Source organism: Schistocerca cancellata, chromosome 12 (genome assembly GCF_023864275.1).
Source record: "Schistocerca cancellata isolate TAMUIC-IGC-003103 chromosome 12, iqSchCanc2.1, whole genome shotgun sequence".
NCBI classification, from domain to species: domain Eukaryota; kingdom Metazoa; phylum Arthropoda; class Insecta; order Orthoptera; family Acrididae; genus Schistocerca; species Schistocerca cancellata.
In genome coordinates, this window is record NC_064637.1 from 43,254,169 (window position 1) to 43,273,753 (window position 19,585).

General features: G+C 39.8%; 1 protein-coding gene across 1 annotated transcript in view; it reads left to right on the top strand.

Annotated features, from left to right (window-relative positions):
- LOC126109411 (F-box/LRR-repeat protein 17-like) overlaps nucleotides 1-15,980 on the top strand; it is a 331,740-nt gene extending 315,760 nt beyond the window's left edge. The window contains exons 8-9 of the mRNA XM_049914445.1: nucleotides 10,020-10,244; nucleotides 14,963-15,980. Coding sequence (XP_049770402.1) covers nucleotides 10,020-10,244; nucleotides 14,963-15,278 — 541 coding nt within the window. The 3' untranslated portion in view covers nucleotides 15,279-15,980. The remainder of the gene's footprint in view (nucleotides 1-10,019; nucleotides 10,245-14,962) is intronic.
- Nucleotides 15,981-19,585: the final 3,605 nt, after the last annotated feature.

Consider the following 19,585-nt stretch of genomic DNA (forward strand, 5'->3'; position numbering starts at 1 on the left):
AAAAGAGGAAAACAGCGGATAAGCTTTGTAGGGTAAAGAAAAGGCAGCATGAAAGGATAAGGATAGAGCAGATGGACGAAATGGAAGACAGTAAAGAGATCAGAAGGCTCTATGAAAGAACAAGAGATTTGAAGAAAGGTTTCCAATTGTGAGCAGTTTTCTATAAGTATAAGAATGGAAATCTAATTTAGGATAAAAGCAAAGTTCTAGGAAGATGGCAGAAGTATTTTACTGAACTGCTTGACAGGAAAGAAGGGGATAAAGAAGAAGTAACCGTGATTGAGACTGAAAGGGAACAGGACTCAGAATTGGAATTAGAGTCAGATGTAGAGGATCGGGAAGAAGAAGTAGTACCAGAGTTAGAGGAAGTGAAGAATGCTATCGAGAGCCTAAAAAATAATAAAGCAGCAGAAGAAGACGGCATAGAGGCTGAATTATTAAAATATGGGGGAAAGAAAATGGAGCAGGCAGTCCATGAATTGGTAATGGAAATATGGATAAAGGAGGTAATCCCTAAGGATTGGAATATGGAAATTATCTGCCCATTACATTAAAAAGGCGACAAGTCAAAATGTAGCAGTTATTGTGGAATCACTCTCTTGGATGTAACATATAAGATATTTGGTTAAATTTTAGCCTCCAGGCTTGAAGGAATGATAGAAGGGATACTGGGGGAGTATCAGGCTGAATCAGACATTTTTATTAAGACAAGTGCTAGAGAAGGTTTATGAGTATGACAAGTAACTACATCAGCTGTACATAGATTTTAAGCAAGCATACAACAGCCTACACAGGAAGAAAATTATACAGATCGTGAAAGAATTTAGAATCCCACTAAAATTGGTCAATTTAACAGAAATGACAATGAAAGCAACAGGGTGTAAAGTAAGAATAGAGCAAGAACTGTCTGGTGAATTCCAAGTACGCAGGGGGCTACGACAGGGAGATGTGATCTCTACTGTGCTATTTAACTTTGTTTGAGAAAAGGTGATGCGGCAAATACTGATAAACCCAGGAGGAACAATACTTAATCAGCAAGTTCAAGTGGTACCATATGCGGATGACATAGCATTAATGGCAAGGAATGTAAGGGCACTAAAGGGGAACTACGATGCGTTAGAGGAAGTAGCAAGAGAAGTAGGTTTAGAAGAAAACATAAACAAAACAAAGTATATGGTGATGGGGGAGCCCAATATAAATGGACAAAAGAATTCAATAGTAATGAATGGGAAAATATGAAAGAGTGAAAACATTTAAATATTTAGGTTCTGTAATAACGGAGGACAATAAAGTAGCAGTAGAAATTCAAGAAAGGATAGCAAGTGGAAATCGTTGCTATTTTGCCTTGCAGAATGTATTTAATTCCAGGAATGTTAGTAGGAATACAGAAATCAAAATATAAATGATCATATTAAGACCTATAGTAATGTATGGATCAGAAGATTGGGTATTGACCTTAAAGGAGGAGAACTGGTTATTGAGATGGGAAAGAAAGATAATGAGTGGAGCAGTGAGAGAGGAAGATGGCTGGAGAGGAGAGTAAGGACAAATGTAGAACTACAAACACGTTTTGGGCAGATGGATATTGTTGTTAAAATTAAGCAGGGAAGTATAAGATGGGCAGGACATGTACAGAGAATGCCAGAAACTTGGGAGTGTCAAGAAAGTTTTCATGGGAAAACCTGACGGGATAAGGAGACCTAGGAATAGGTGGATGGATGATATGGAAGAAGATCTAAAGGTGATGGGAATAAGAAATTGGAGAAGGAAGGCTATGGACAGAGAAGAATGGAGGCAGGTGATACAGGAGGCCAAGGTTCTTCAAGGACTGTGGAGCCAACCGTGAAGAAGATATGTAGTGCCAACAGTTAAATTTGGTGGCGGTCGTTTTACGGTGTGGTCATGTTTTTCATGGAGGGGCTTGCACCCCCTGTTGTTTTGCATGGCACTATCACAGCACAGGCCTACATTGATGGTTTAAGCATCTTCCACTGTTGAAGAGCAATTTGGGGATTGCATCTTTCAACACAATCGAGCACCTGTTCCGACTTCGTGCCAGGCCTCACGGACCGACATCGATACCTGTCCTCGATGCAGCACTCCGTGAACAGTGGGCTGCAATTCCAGCACCTGATTGAACGGATGCCTGCTAGAGTGGAAGCTGTCGTAAAGGCTAAGGATAGGCCAACACCGTATTGAATTCCAGCATTACCGATGGAGGGCGCCATGAACATGTAAGTCATTTTCAGCCAGGTGTCCACATACTTCTGTTCACATAGTGTATCTCATTAAAGAAGTAGACTATTTCCTTCTTTACCCTGTTTCCCAAATTCTTCAACACTTATGCTGACAAGTTATCGATTCCACATGCCTTCCATTCTTCATCTTCTTTAGTATCTTTCTGCTTCTGCTCCCAAGATGCTGTGCCCCTTTCCATCTTCTGACACACATTCCTCCTCTTCGAGCTTGATTTCACTTGGTATTTGATCGATTTTATACAGGCATTCCGTACACTCTTGCCATCTGCTCAGAACCTCCTGTTGTCCTTCAACTAATGTACTACCATCCACTCTTTCTATTTCCATGTTAGTTTTCCTTCATTTACTTAAAAAAATTATTTCCCTAGCTAATCAATACATCATTTCATACTTCCCTCTCTCTTCATTTTCATTATTTCCTCTCTTTTGCCTTTCTTTCAACTTTCTCTTGCTTCTTCAGTTTCTCTTCTTAAGAAGGGAAAATAAAGTTTTGTATCTAAGGAAAGATTACTCTGTGGCTTTCTTTTCCAGAAAACTCAGTCAAGTGCTGGTTGCGTATGTAAAGATCTTGTTATGCCTCATGTGGAAGGAGAGATGTCTATCAGTACATGTCAGAATTAGGCAGTGGCAGGCTCATGACCCATCAAATCTGCAGTTTCTCATTCTGCAATGTCGGTATTTGCATTGTTCGGGATATTATGACTTTTAATTGATTACGGAATTGGTGGGGTCGGGAGGGCCGTATTTGACACTGTAGCGGGTCTCAACTGTCCTGAGTGACAAGCAATCGAGAGGACAGATACATCGATCACTCGGCGTAGCGGGACCGTACAACCACGTGATTTACATTGAGTCGGGAAATGGGTCATTCGCAACAAGACAAGTATCCGTACTGTCAGTGAGACTTCGGTAGCACCACGGACTGTTAGTACTGCTATCATTGTTATGGCCTGCCTCGACATGGCAACAACGAGGCAGTGGTGTGCCCTACTACATCACTGGACGTGTGAGTGGCAATTTGTCTTTTCAGATGAGTAGTGGTTCTCCCTACAGCACACAATAGACGTACACGGATGCTCTGACAACGAGAGGCCCCTCGGTAGTGGGATTGACTTTTCAGTGTAGGGTAAGGTCCGAGGTATCGTACCTCTCAGCTGTCCACCCTCGTGGCCCACGTTTGTGAGTGATTGACAGAAAAAAAATTCTGAATTTTGAATGATGCTGTACAACTTGAAATATACTAATGTTAATCAAACTGTTTCCGGAGCGTAATGGTTATCACTTGGTCCTCACATGCAGAATATTGTGGGTTTTAATCTTGTCCGATGCTTTGAAATTTTTTAGTTTGTATTGAAATGACTTTGATCATTAGTTTTATTGTATTAACTGGTTTAAATGTATTTTTTTTTAATTTCTATTCCTTTGTCATGTCATTTTAATCAGTGTATTAACTGTTTCAGTTCCTCTCATTTTTTCTTCCTGTCATTCTTTTTCCATTTGGAATCTTTGTGCTTGTTAATTTAGTTATGGTTATTTATTGATTTCTATTTAATTTCTTCCCTTTTATCATATTATATTTTTGTCCACCAGAATTTAGTTTTACTTATAATCCCTTCATTCGTCTAAATCTTCATCTGTGTTATTTTGTGCATAGTGCAATAAGAATTTTTGTTTTAAATGTTGATATGATGATTGCAATCCAAAGAAATGTACATTTTTTAACGAAATTACATTTTTGACCCTGTTGCGCAGTTGTCTTGAATAGATTATTTCATCTTTTGTTTTTTAACCGATAAATCGGCATTTTCAAATGTTTAAATATTATGATAAATAAATGAAAGTAATTAAATTCTCATGCATAAAGATCCTGTGTGGAAAAAGAATTATAGGAAGAAGAAATGTGAGCAGTTGAAACAGTTAATATGCTGATTAAAATGTGACAAAGGGATATAAATAAAAAGTACATTTACACTAATGATCAAACTCATTTTGGTACATATTTAAAAAAAAATTAAAAATAAAAATATTATGATCACCTGACAAGGTTCAAACCCACAAACTTTTGTATGTGATGAGCACACAATAACCATTACAGCGACAATCTGGTTAACATTTCTATTTTTAAAGCTAAATACCAAAATATTTTTTTGTCAATTACTTGCAAATGACAGTCCATCAGGGCAAATGGCTGCAGGGTGTGATACCTTGGACTTTAACCTACATCACTTTGTATTCGGTTTCAGAAAGTTGATCCCACCATTGAGAACCTCTCCTTGTGAGAACAACAAAGATTGCCAAATTGCAGTTGTTATTGACATGCAGGCCCAGAATCTTATGGATGATATGGAGCTCCATTGAGTACACAGCATGGTCACCTCTGCTTAGCGTAGCCTGTAATTTGGACAGCAGGTAATACATTTCTAACACGGTAGGGCCAGTGGCTGTGACCTTTCTGTGAGGTCTGCTCAACAGTATCTTTAAACGGGATAATGTGAGACCTGACCAACCTCGATATAGAGGATGTTAAATGTTGGTCTCGTTCAAACATTTTCCAGATCTGTCACCCATTTAACTTTCGAGTGGGGGTGCCAATTTTCATAACACAAGTGGGCACACAACATACTTTATAGACATGTAAAGGATAGCTATATTTCTATTACCAAAGTCAGCATATATGAGCAAAACCACAGTTTAATCTCAGTTTAATTAAACAACAATAGAATAAACTTACATTAGCTACCGTATTTACTCGAATCTAAGCCACACTCGATTCTAAGCCGCACCTGAAAAATGAGACTCGAAATCAAGGAAAAAAAAATTTCCCGAATCTAAGCCGCACCTGAAATTTGAGACTCGAAATTCAAGGGGAGAGAAAAGTTTTTGGCCGCACCTCCAAATCGAAACAAAGTTGGTCCATTGTAATATGAGACACAATTTAGGTCGAATGAATGACGATACAGCTACAGTAGTTCGGTACGAGTCGTAAGCTTAGCAGTTACCAGGTAACCATTGCTATGTGTCAAGCAGTCCTTCCGTATTTATACGGGTAACCTTCCTTTTCCACGTGCTTCGTCTGGTTTGCTTTGATTGCTTAATTTTCTTTGATCTTAGCAACCATCTCTTCTCAGAGGTAGGAAAAAATTCAGAACATAGAGTTGGCCATATTGATAAACATCCTTAACGGTCTTGCCAGTCGCATTTTCCTAGTACAGTGAAATGCTGCAACATTCGAAAATGAAGAATATGGAATTTGTATTTACTTCGATGGATAATGTATGAAAATGCAGTGGTCGAAATTCGGGGCGGAGGAAAAAAAGCTCGTCTTCCACTTTTTTTTTAATTTATTTACTGACGCGGAGGTTTTGGTGCCAGTATTTATCTTTGTGCCTGCAAAGCATGCCTGTGTAGCGCTACATATATTCGACGGCAGAAGTTAGTTGTGGCGGCACCTACCAACATTTTTCAGAACTTTCGCTTACTTTGCACTCGATTCTAAGCCGCAGGCAGTTTTTTGGATTACAAAAACGGGAAAAAAAGTGCGGCTTAGATTCGAGTAAATACGGTACATCACTGTTTAATTAAGCAATAATAAAATAAACTTTCATTGTATCACTCTGTTGTTGCAGTGTGGTGACCAGCTAAGAGCATTAAACATCGCATTTGCACCGTATCCCCGACAAAGACTTATTCCATTACTAATTATCTCATATGCAACTGCCTCATTAGTGGGTTGTGCTGCTAGCTTGCAATCTGGATCATTTTCTTGCTTGGTTCTTAAATTTTTTCTCATGTGGCTGGCTATTTATTTTATGTTACTGCTTCTCACTTGGACATATAACAACACAGCTTATAACTGTGTTAGCTGAAGCAACAATGAAGGAAAAGAAGTGCACTCGCAAATGTAAAACAACAGTGGAATGGTAGAAACCAGTGTTCTTTATTGTTGGCCTACTTTATACATACACTCGAGGGTTAAAACATTTCGTCGTGGGATCTCCGAGAGACCGGCACTCTACCACTATAATTGATACTCTGGAATGGCATACCTGCATTTGTCATCTGAAGTTGGCGTACCTACATTTGTCATCTGAAATGAGTTTGACTTGATGCTCAGCTGGGTTGTTACTCCCAGAGAAGGCAACTCTGTGTACTAAAATTTGCTCCCCATATACCCTCAAATCTCTCCCACAAGACATAGCCCTATCGAAGACAACTTGAGTGCCTGGCAGTAGGATTTGCATTCTTCAGCAAAAACATGAGCTTTGCTGCGGTAGCATAGAGGCTGGTAGAGTCACCAGAGTCAGACAAGTCGACAGAGGAGCCAGATGAATCATATTTCACATAGTGCGGGAAGGGGAGGGGGGGTCAGTTTAGGTGAAGAGAAGCAAACATCCCTTGGGGAGGAAACTCCCAAGGAAAATCCTGGTCCTCCAGGGCGGGAGTTGGGCATGGGGCCAACAACCCCACCTCGTAAAATGGAATTGTTGTGGATACCACATGTTGGCCTCAGAAGCATGAAGACAAGACAAGACAAGGCAAGGCAAAGGCAAAGAGAAAGGTTAATGAGAAAGAAAATCGATAGTGTGATAGCCACCTGGAATGTGAGGACACTTAAGAGACGTGCAAAATTACAAGAAATTACAGAGGAAATGGGTAAGTATAGAAAGAAAATAACAACCCCAAAAAAAAAAAGTTGTGGAAAATACAGGGGATGATTGCATTGAACAAAACACATACTGATGTATAGCGGAGGACATGCAGACCATCCAGGTACTGGCTTTATTGTACATAGCTCAGTGCAGGCAAGTATAATTAGCTTCAAAGAAATTAGTAATAGGTTTTGGTCTTCGAGAGTTAAGGCAAAACTTTTCAATGTTACGATGATGCGTGTGGCTATGCCCTAGGAATCAGATGGAGATGAAAAGGGTGCATATTACTCCAGAGGAAATCAGCAAAGTACAAAGGCATGATGCACAAATGATGATTGTGTATCTGAATGCAAAACTAGAGGAAGAAGAAGTGTATAGACACATAATAGGAAAAGAGAGCCTGCATGAAGTCAATAATGATGATGAACTAAAGCTGATAGACTTTGACAATGGCAAGGAGGTGATGATAAAAAGCACATGGTATGCAAGGAAAGATATTAACAAGTGTACATGGCCACAGTACCAGATGGAGTTACAAGAAACCAAATAGACAATGTAATTATAAACAGCATGCAACAGACGTTATGAAAGTTAGTAGATGTAGAGGGGCAGACAGGGACACAGATGAGAACCAGATACAGCCAGAAGATCGATATGGGAAGAAACGAAAAGAGTAGGGGGAAAGTGAAACACGGTATAGAAACTCTCCAGAGTAAAGAAAAACAGGAAGAAATTATAAGAGATCATCGAGACAAGAAATAGTACATAAAAAAGGGAATGTGGAAACTAAATGGGGATACTTAAAAAAGCTTTCAGTGCAGGCACGGAAGGAGCATTATGGAGGAATACCAAAAAACAGTGAAATGTTTTGAATGCTCCCTGGAAGTACAAGAGAGAAATGAAGCGAGACAAAGAATTCTGCTACGGAAAACAAGACTGGTGGTGTAAGAGAGAGAGAAGAGGAAAGAACTGGATAAGTTACACAGGATAACGAAAAAGCAGTATGAAAGGAGGAAGATAGTTCAGTTGGATGAAATGAGAGATGATGATGAAACACGAAAGTTTTGTGAAAGGTCTGGAGGTATGAAGAGACGATTCCAACTGAGAGCTGTCTCCTTTAAGAACAAAGATGGAAACCTAATTGGAGGTAAAAGCAAAGCTTTGGGAAGATGGCAAGAGTATTTTGCCGAGTTACTTGATGGAAAGGGGGGAGGGAGCAGAGAAGGAAATCTTGAATGAGGAAGAGGAGGAACTGGAATTAGAATCGGAAGTGGAGGAGCAGGAAGTTGAACTACCGGATTAACAGGAAGTGAAAATGCAGTTAAAAACTTAAAGAATAGTAAAGCAGCAGGATGGCATAGAGCCGGAATTATTAAAATTTGGGGGAAAGAAGATGGAGACTACTGTTAATTACCTAATAAAGAAAATATGGATAAAGTGGGGGAAAGGATTGGAGCATGGGAGTAATTTGTCCCTTACATAAGAAAGGCGATAAGTCAGAGTGCAGTAGTTACCGTGGAGATGCTCCTAGATACAACATGAAAGGTGTTGACTGAGAGTTTAGCCTCTCATCTAGAATACCAGGTGGAAATGCTACTTGGGGATTATTGAGCTGGATTTAGAAGAAATAGTTCCACAATGACCCTCATATTTTTATTGAGACAAGTGCTAGAGAAATTTTATGGAGATGACAACAACTGCATCAGATGTACATTGATTTTAAACAAGTATACACTTTCCAGAATGAGATTTTCACTCTGCAGTGGAGTGTGCGCTGATATGAAACTTCCTGGCAGATTAAAACTGTGTGCCGGACCGAGACTCGAACTCGGGACTTTTGCCTTTCGCGGGCAAGTGCTCTACCGACTGAGCTACCCGAGCACGACTCATGCCCCGTCCTCACAGCTTTACTTCTGCCAGTCTCGGTGTGGGACACAGTTTTAATCTGCCAGGAAGTTTCATATCAGCGCACACTCTGCTGCAGAGTGAAAATCTCATTCTGGAAACATTCCCAAGGCTTTGGCTAAGCCATGTTTCCACAATATCCTTTCTTTCAGGAGAGCTAGTTCTGCAAGGTTCGCAGGAGAGCATCTGTAAAGTTTGGAAGGTAGGAGACGAGATACTGGCAGAAGTAAAGCTGTGAGGACAGGTCGTGAGTCGTGCTTGGGTAGCTCAGTCGGTAGAGCACTTGCCTGCGAAAGGCAAAGGTCCCGAGCTCAAGTCTCGGTCTGGCACACAGTTTTAATCTGTCAGGAAGTTTCAAGTATACACTTATTATGGACGTAATCACTGTATTACAAGAGAATAAAACTGTGATTTGTCAATGTTAGAGGAGCACATGACCTTGTACATATACCCCTTCTTTTAGATAAATTGGATAAACTTTGTGTACTGTCTAGACTGATGTTGTTATCAGTACCCTGATCTCTCAAAGAAAAATTTACATTAATTCAGAGGTATTATGCATTATGCATTGTCCTTTTATAGGTTTGCCCAAAGGAGCAATTATAAGTGTTTACCCTTTATGCGCATGAATTAGGAAACTCAATCTCTGCCTTCCAGAGTGTTACACACACACACACACACACACACACACACAGAGTGAGAGAGAGGGGGGGGGGGGGGAGCTTTGGCACACACAATAGTGTTGAAGAAGACACAGTGGTTCTGTCTTTGGAATTCTTTTCTTCTTCTTCTTCTTCTTCTTCTTCTTCTTTTCCCCCACTGTCTTTTAACAAGGATGCACAAATAAATAGTCCTTATTTTTAGGCAGTTTATGGCAGTAGCATATAACTTCAGTACTTTGCTTTGGGGGCTCTGTGGTTGTGTTAAAATGTTGTTTTTGTCTCAATAAATAAATAAATGTCTTTCTTTCTGCAGCTCTTTCTTTTTGTAAGTATACCTGTTATCCCTGCCCGCCCACGCCACCAAAAAAATCTGTGGTAGACTGGAGTTTAACTTCATGACACTTTGTCTACTAATTGTTCGTAATTATTTGATTTACTTTAAAGATGCTCTGTTTCGCAGTTGATCACCAGCAGTAAAATTCATTACATTTTTCTCTACCCTCCTGTTCACAGATAAAAGGAAGAACTCTTGGGTTTTGTTTCAGACTGGACGTGTCGGGCTGTACAGGTCTTGTCGGAGCCCTAATCCCCTACCTCACTGGACTACACCGACTTCAGACTTTAATAATGGAAGACATGGAGTTTCAAGAGTTGCAACCAGGTCTGAGCAGTATTGTCGAACTAACAAGTTTGCGCTGCCTGACACTATGCTATTCTTTTGTTACTGGAGTGCCGTTTGACAAGTTTCCAGGAAAACTTGTCAATCTCAGGTGAGAAAAGAACTCCATCTACACGATTACTCTGCAGTTCACTGTCAAGTGTTTGACCGAAGGTTTATACAACAACTTTCACACTTTTCCTATCGTTCCACTCTCAGACAGCATGTGTGAAAAATGAACACCTTAATCTTTCCTTTTGAGCCCCAAGTTCTCTCTTACTTTATTATGATGATCATTTCTCACTATGCATGTCAAACGTCAACAAAATAGTTTGCCATTCGGAGGAAAAAGTTGATGATTATAATTTTGTCAAGAGAGATCGCCGCTGCAGAAAATGTCTTTTGTATTAATGATTGTCACACCAACTCAATTATCGTACCCATAACAGGTGTGATTGGTGATACGAATGTCTTTATATAAGGATAGTTACGTGTCCTCTTTGTCTTTAACAGCAGAATAACTAAATAAAATAATCTCAGATTCCAAGCCCCGTTTTTTGAAATCTGGAATAACAGTTGACACAGCTCAACAAGCAAGAAAATTTTGCAGGAATATGAGAATAGTTACGTTCTGTCAGTGTACCTAGATGGGTAATCAGCATGTGTGATTGTAATACAGAGGACTCGAGTTTGATTCCTAATCATGCCAGTGATTTTTCCCTGGAGGGTGGACTGGAACAGAAAAAAACGTTGCTTTGAAAGACCAATTGAGGAGCTATTTGATGCGTTCTAGTGGCTCCTGTCAGAGACAGCAAAGGACTTGGAAGAGCAGTTGAACGGAATGGACAGTGTCTTGAAAGGAGGGTATAAGATGAACATCAACAAAAGCAAAACGAGGATAATGGAATTAAGTCGGGTGATGCTGGGGGAATTAGATTAGGAAATGAGACACTTAAAGTAGTAAAGGAGTTTTGCTACTTGGGGAGCAAAATAACTGATGATGGTCGAAGTAGAGAGGATATAAAATGTAGACTGGCAATGGCAAGGAAAGCGTTTCTGAAGAAGAAAAATTTGTTAACATCGAGTATAGATTTAAGTGTCAGGATGTCGTTTCTAAAGGTATTCGTTGGGGGTGTAGCCATGTATGGAAGTGAAACATGGATGATAAATAGTTTGGACAAGAAGAGAATAGAAGCTTTTGAAATGTGGTGCTACAGAAGAATGCTGAAGATTAGATGGGTAGATCACATAACTAATGAGGAGGTATTGAATAGAATTGGGGAGAAGAGGAGTTTGTGGCACAACTTGACTAGAAGAAGGGATCGTTTGGTAGGACATGTTCTGAGGCATCGAGGGATCACCAATTTAGTATTGGAGGGCAGCGTGGAGGGTAAAAATTGTAGAGGGGACCAAGAGATGAATACACTAAGCAGATTCAGAAGGATGTAGGCTGCAGTAGGTACTGGGAGATGAAGAAGCTTGCACAGGATAGAGTAGCATGGAGAGCTGCATCAAACCAGTCTCAGCACTGAAGACCACAACAACAACAACAACAACATAGTGGCTCAAGGGCCTAAAAGCAGACAATGACCATAAATTATTCTGGTCAAGGTTAGAGCTAAACATGGCTTGTAATTTCTATAAGGCCTTGCCATTTTTGAGACACTAATTCCGTGAAAGTTGGCTGAGAAATTCTGAAATAGCTGTATGTAAACAGTGTAAACAATTTTTAGTAAAATGTTGTTTAGGAGGGTACGATCCCATGATGACACCTTCCCCCCTCTCATCCGTGCCTGGTGTATACTTTTTGTCCCCCCCCCCTCCCCTACCGAGCACATAAATAGTGTTGGAAGATGCCTGCGAAGTCTCTAGTAATTGCTATATCTAGTAATCCCACTGGTCTCTCAATCCATACTGTGAGCAACATAGGCATTATAATAAACTGCACAGTACTGGACTTTATCAAGATCTGTATTTAAATTGTGGTGTTACACTTGCGTATTCCTTCCTTTCCTTCTTTACCCTCTCTCTCTCTTTTTCCTTCTCCTTATCTGTGTATTGTCACCTTGTTTCAGGTTATTGCCTGATCCTTGTTTTGTGTGTATGAGGGTGAATCAAAAAGTAAGTTATACTTCCAAGTTACAGCCATGTATTAAACGACATACACGTAGTAACACGGCTATGACAACATACAATGTTAAGTTCACTTTTCCACATAGTCCCCAAGAGACTGTAAACATTTATCGGAATGAGTAACCAGCTTTTTGATTCAAGATGCATAGAGATCTCCTCCAGCGATATGTAACCACTTGGATACAGCAGCTTTCAGCACCTCCTCATTTCTGACGTGTAGTCTACCATGGTCCTCTTTCATCTTGCCAAACACATTATAATTGCATGGTCTGGACCATATGGAGGATGTTGCTGTACCTCCCACTTGTATCGTTACAGCAGTTATGAGCTTTGGTGGGCCAGAGTGCAGTGTCGCGTTATCACAAAGCAAAATCGCACCCATGCTCAATTTTTTTATGTAAATTTTCTTTATTGCCTTGTGCAAACAATGCAGCATTTGACAATACAAAACATAGTCGATTGTCATGCCTTCTGGGATAAATTCCACGCCCTCCGTGTCAAAGAACAACGTTGCCATCACCTTTTCTGCTGAAGGTTGGACCTTTGCATTCTTTCGTTGTGGTGATGTGTGCACCTGTTTCGTGATGTTCTCTTTGTTTTGGGGTTGAAATGGTGGACACACGTTTCATTCCCTATGATGGTTCACTGCAGAAACTTGTTGCCCTACAAAAAATACTGTTCCAAAATTGTCAGTGACAATTGGAAATGCCCCATGTGAGCATCGGTGAGCGGCTTTGGGACCTATCAGGTACACAGTTTATGATATCTGAAGTGCTGGTGAACAGTGGAGAGTACACTGTTGTACGAAATAATCAGTATGCTGAAAATTTCCTGCAGTGTTATGCGCCGATCCTTTCTAATGATCTTATCCACACGGTCGACATTTGCAACGGTACTGGACATCGTGGGCTTGCCTTCGCGATATTGTCAGTGACATCCGTGCATCCGGCATCAAATTATTTACGCCACTTTACAATAGTTGGGTGAGACATTGAATGCTCACCATATACAGCAATGATTTCACAATGAATTTCTATGCACCTGAGCTGTTCAGCCCACAGTAATGTGATCATTGCAAGCACATCCAATTAGGAGTGAACATCCAGTCGATGCGCCATTGAGCCTAGCCCATTTGCACATGCAACACGGCGGGATACCACACCATCTACCGTATCGGATGTGTCAGCAGTTACTGTTGTGTGCTACACGTAGGCCACAGTCACAACACACAGCGTGCTCTTGCGGCGAGCTGAAGTTCAATTCTTTTATCTTGGCGGTTCGCGCATGCCCGCCCAGACGTTGAAGATTGCTGCGTTGCCAGTTGCAAATGATGCACGTGTCAAGAGAAGCAGTGCCATAGTATAGTATAGTTCGCAAACTTACGTTTAGGGGGGAGCGCGCAGTTTATGAAGTGAAGCCACCACGGCCGCATTAACCCTTTCGCTGCTACAGAGACATGCTCCCCGCATTCCACGCTGTGTGCGATTTTGTCATCACTGCACTGCTCGCCTGTGCTGACACATGGTGTTCTGACTGCTTTGACACACTTATCATTCGATTTCACGAAAACATAGATCAGTCAACGAAAACATTGAATATGACATTGCCAAAGCAGCAAAGCAAAGAATTGCGTCAGACAATCAAGTAGCTCGGCAATGTTCGAACCAAAACTCTGCTCTAAATAATACTTTTAATACTGTCGCAAAAGAATATATCTCAATATGAATAGTAAAACAGCGACTGCGGAAGAGAAGATATACATACAAAAAAGATAACATGAAAATTGTATGTGTGCCTTTTCATTGTTTTTAATTGCTGTGAAAAGAAATATTGGAGGACAAAAGTAGAAAAACCGAAAACTTATTATGATTATAATGAAGAGACAAAGCACTAGAAATTTCAAAAAGTACATTCAGACACACAAAATTCATGAAGTAAGACACTTTGATATTGTTTTGAAATAAAGAAAATACTAAGCACCAAACAAGCTTTGAACTCAGAATCTTCCGCTTAGCAGCCAAACACCTTACCCATTATACTAACGCAGCTCTTCATTCAAGAAACGTCCTGGAGGACTCTGAAATGTCAAGCAAAATACCGACTCACACTGTTGGTATGACTATGAATTACTCACATTTCCTCAAAGTACAATAGGAAATAAACAATTACCGCTGTTCTTTATTACGAAAAAGCGGTTCGTGAGAATAATACAGACACCTTTCCTTGCTGTCGCCTGACTTAGGAAGCTTACTACTTGTTTGGTTTAATTAATTAATAGAATATGAAGCAATTGGTATAAAGAATGCTTTTTATAAACTTTCTATAAAATCAAGTCTGCTATCAGGACATTGCTTTTGTTCAATTACTTTATTTATGACTGAAGCGTTTCTAAAACTAAAGACACTCGTCCGTGCTCCTGCACTGCAGTCAATCTCTGGCAACGTCGTTCTCTGTTCATTGGCTGACTGTGTTTTGTGAAGTCAGATGCGCAGAATGAACCTAAACTCGGCCACCGTCGTAAATGACGCGCACTATAGTGTAAGTTACTTTTCGATTCACCCTTGTAAATCTGAGCATACATTTACACAGTTGACATGTCTCATCAGTACTGTTGTACAAACCTTCGCTTTATAGAGCTACCTTAGTTGCATCTTCACATTGTCACAGTTACAGCAGTGTTTCCAATTCTCATCGTAGGCAGCTGAGAATCCGAGGGTGTCAGGGTGACCCTAGATCCATTGACGGGCTGGAAGAGCAGATGCCCAATCTTAAAATCTACGGCAACTTTGAAGCGGATGAACCGTCTTATCTCATGGAAGATCACAAGCATGACGCGGATCTTGCAGAAAATGAAGAGAACGTGGAGCCTAACGCTGCAGACAGAGCGCAGGATGGAACTTCGGAGAATGACAGAGACAGTGATGCTGATAGTATCAGTAGCAGTGATAGTGAGAGTTACAATAATATTTGGGATGAAAGCAGCATATCTGTCCTTTTCTCAGAGGATATGTAAAAGTGATATGCTATTTATATGGGAATATGAATCTCAGTACCGAATCAAACACCTGAAACTCCAGGTTGGAATTTCAACAGTATTAGGAAAAGATAGATTGCTACTCACTGTAAAGGTGAACCATTGAGATCCAGATAGGCACAATGAAAAAACTGTTGCACCTTATAGTGCTCAGCCAAAGCCTTCGTCACAAAACACACACACACACACACACACACACACACACACACACCTAACCTCATACAGACATTGAACACTACCACTGGTAGTGCTGGCCAGAATCTACATCTACATCATTACTGGCCAGAATCTACATCTACAACATTACTCTGCAATTCACAGTTCAGTGCTTGGCAGAGGGTTCATCAAACTACTTGTAAGCTGCTTCTCTACTATTCCATTCCCAGAGAGTGCACAGGAAAACCGAACACATAAATCTTTCTGTGTGAGGTCAGATTTCTCTTGTTGTATTATGATCATCATTTCTCCCGATGTAGGTGGGTGCCAACAAGATATTTTCACACTCTGTGGAGAAAGTTGGTGCTTGAAATTTCAAGAGAAGGTCCTATCACAGTGAAAAATACCTTTATATGTACTAAGATGGTATCTGTTCTTTCGGACATGTCCGAAAGAACAGATGGCATCGGTGACCATGCAGCTCGTTAGAATGAAATTACAATGAAATGAACACCTTTAGCTGCTTACAGGCGTTGACATACGTCAATGGGGACAGACGAAAATGTGTGCCCCGACCGGGACTCGAACCCGGGATCTCCTGCTTACACGCACAAACAGAGCCCGAACTCTTATGGGAATCGGCAACGCGCCGCAAGTAATGAGTATAACGGGCGGGGGCTCTACGAATGTAGTGCAAGACAATACGTTGAGAATGTGGGTTTCGCGGGAGGTGTGTCAGAGATAAATCCTCGCAGTCGCACTATCCTCTGTGTCTCAGATGGATAGAGTGTCTGCCATGTAAGCAGGAGATCCCGGGTTTGAGTCCCGGTCAGGGCACACATTTTCATCTGTCCCCGTTGACGTACCTCAACGCCTATAAGCAGCTACGGGTGTTCATGTCATTGTAATTTCGAAAATACCTTTGTTTTAATTACTGCCACCTTCATTCGTGTATCATATCTGTGGCACTCTATCCCTTATTTCGCAATAATACAAAATGAGGTGCCCTTCTTTGAATGTTTTTAATGTCCTCATCAATCCTGTCTGATGCGGATCCCGCACCGCACTGTGGTACTCCAAAAGAGGGTGAACAAGAGTAGTGTGACCAGTCTCCTTAGTAGATCAGCTACATTTTCTAAGTATATTGTCAATAAATCACAGTCTTTGGTTCGTTTTCCCCACAACATTATATTCGTGATCATTCCAAATTAAGCTATCCATAATTGTAATCAACCAAAAATATAGGGGATTCCTTTCCTTTTAGTACTCTTGTGGATGACTTCACAGTTTTCATTATTTAGAATCAGTTTCCGCTGACTACACAGATATCTTGTTTAAATCATTTTGCAATTTGTTTTGATGATTTTACAAGATGGTGAATAACAGCATCATCTGCAAACGCTCTAAGAGGGATAACAGCATCATTTGCAAACGCTCTAAGGGGGCTGTTCAGAATGTCTCCTAAAATCAAGAATGAAGAAGTCTTTGGCTGAAAGCTATAAATTGTAACAGTCTTTCCTTTGTGCATCTGCAACTCAACGGATCATCTTTATGATGAATAGCAATCTACCCTTCTGCTAATATAGTTAATCTCATTATTGGTTGCATCTCAGTTGGATTGGTGTAACTGGATCAAAATTTAATACTCCACAAATGCAGTTACTGGGTGCAGTGGACTGCTAAAATGCTGTCAAACAAAAAAATAGTTGTTTGTTTGTATAAAATTTGTTATTGAAGTGGCATTCCTGTAATGTAATGTTAAGAATGATGGAAACTGTTTTGCAGGAAGATAATAACAGATCATTTTAAGAAATGTGTTGGTGGAAGGGAAGATATGAACAGAATGCAGGCGCTGGCAATAGTTAGGAGAATGATGGTGATATAGCAGTGACTGTGAAAGTAATACCAATATCTGTCCTCTTTTTAGAGGATATGAAAAGTGATATGGTATTTATGCTGAAATAAGAATCTCAGTATTCACTGCATCTAAGCTGGAATGGTTTAGCTGGATCAAAATTTAATACTCCAAAACTGTGGTTACTGGATTTGTGTGTTGTAGTGGACTGCTAAAATGCTGTTAAACAAAAACTAGTTTTTTGTTTGTAACATTGTTAGTAACTTGTATTTCCTGTAATGTAATGTTTATGATGGCAAAAACTATATTGAAGGTAAGTAATTAGAAATCATTTTAGAAATATCTAGGTGGAATTTAGATCATCTACAATAAGATTATTTGAATATGTGTTGTAATTATAGTGGTTTCGCAGTATCTGTTTTCCAAATGATAAAATGACGACATTGTTGAGCTAGCAGTTTCAAAATATCACTCACAAAATTAGCATGTCCTGTGTAGTAAACTGTCAATTATCTGTGTTACTTGTCATCAGAGAAATGTTGCCCTAGTACTAGTTATCATTGTCAGCCTTGTCACGTTTCATTGTATGTTGTTTATGGTCCCTCAGTTTTATTTTTATGTACAGCGCCAGTGCCAAAGAGGAAAATTCTAGTGAAACATGGATGCAGATGCTACACCTCTGTTGTGAGCATGAAATGGATGAGTAAATCCTACCATAGGTAATGTTTCAACTCACTGAAATGAAAGTTGTATTTGTGACAAAAAAAATACACTTCAGCAGTTGTATACACAGTACCATGCCCACGTGCGCGCCCACACACACACACACACACACACACACACACACACACACACACACACTATTAAGGAAATATCATTACAGTGAAGAGGTGAGACAGTTTCTCATAACTATTTTACTCAAATCTCATAAATTCAGTGTGACAGTTCTAATGTTGATGAAATGGCATTCATGAACATCTTTTTAGAAAAGTGCATACTGTAATGTTGTAGAGCGTGTTGCAGTGCACACACAACTTCTGCACATTCTTACAAGCAGCAGACACTACTTGATGATGTGCTCTGTTCAGTAAAGAATGCATCTGAAAATGGTACTAGACAATTACACTGGATTTTTTGGGTATCCAAACTCTTAAAGCCATTGTTTGTAACTTTTTATTTTGGTTTTATTTATTTTTTAAAGATTTTTCATTTTTGTATTTTTATTTTCTTTTTATATTGGTTGCTTTTGCACAGTGAATATATAATTGTTACTTGTTTCTTTTGTGAAGTGATGTGTTCATAATATTGATTTTCTTCTTAGTTTGAGTTTATGCTGCAAGCTATAAAGGAAAGGAGAAATATTAATGAGTACAAAATAGTCAGTATAATTTACTTTTTTTGTGTAAAATGTTGCAGCTCAAAGATCTGAAAGCTGTTATACAATGTCATTATTTATGCTATAGATTTTTCAGTATGCAGATAACATTGTGATGGAGCTAATTTATGTGGAACTGAGGTTATTTATATTCGCATAACCCTGTTGCCATATTATTCGTGCTTGGGCCAAGCTGTCTGGCCATCCAGCAAAAACCTAGACAGTTGTTATCTGTGAAGGGTCTCACTTCCTTGTCAGTAATATGTGGCCCTTAAGAATAAGAGAACAACATCACTAAATGTTTTTAATCAACTTTGAACGGCCTAGGTACATCCAACTGACAGCATGCACAGGTTTTTGGACATTCACGTACATTTTATTTACTTACTTGTTCATTCCAAAATATTTGCGTTCACTTGTTACCTGTTGCTACTGCACCAGTTTTAAATATTTTATGGAGGCTGCAAAGTCTTATGCTGTTTCCCATTACTATTCTTTCTAGGTTATATCATGTAACTGTCACCAATTGACGCTTTTTATTGGTTGTGATTATTGTTATAATGTTAATGTGTATTTTTGTAGAGCCAGAGAATGGAACTGTTTACTCACAGCTGGAAAATATTTAGTTCTTAAACTGAATGATATTGATGTGTCTTAAGTGCCATCCAGAAAATGGCAACCCTCTGACCTTGACTAGAAACTAATCTCTGGGGAAGTCTCCTTTTCCATCTCTCCAATCTGCTAATACCTAAATTGATTACTCTGCCAGGGCTGCAATTTCAGGTTAAGCCCAAAATATGAGATCATCTTTTCAGTTATGTTTCCTGGAACACACACATACTCAAACATACTAAAGTCAGCACAACATCTGAAGTTACTCGTGCCATTTGTTGCTGGCAC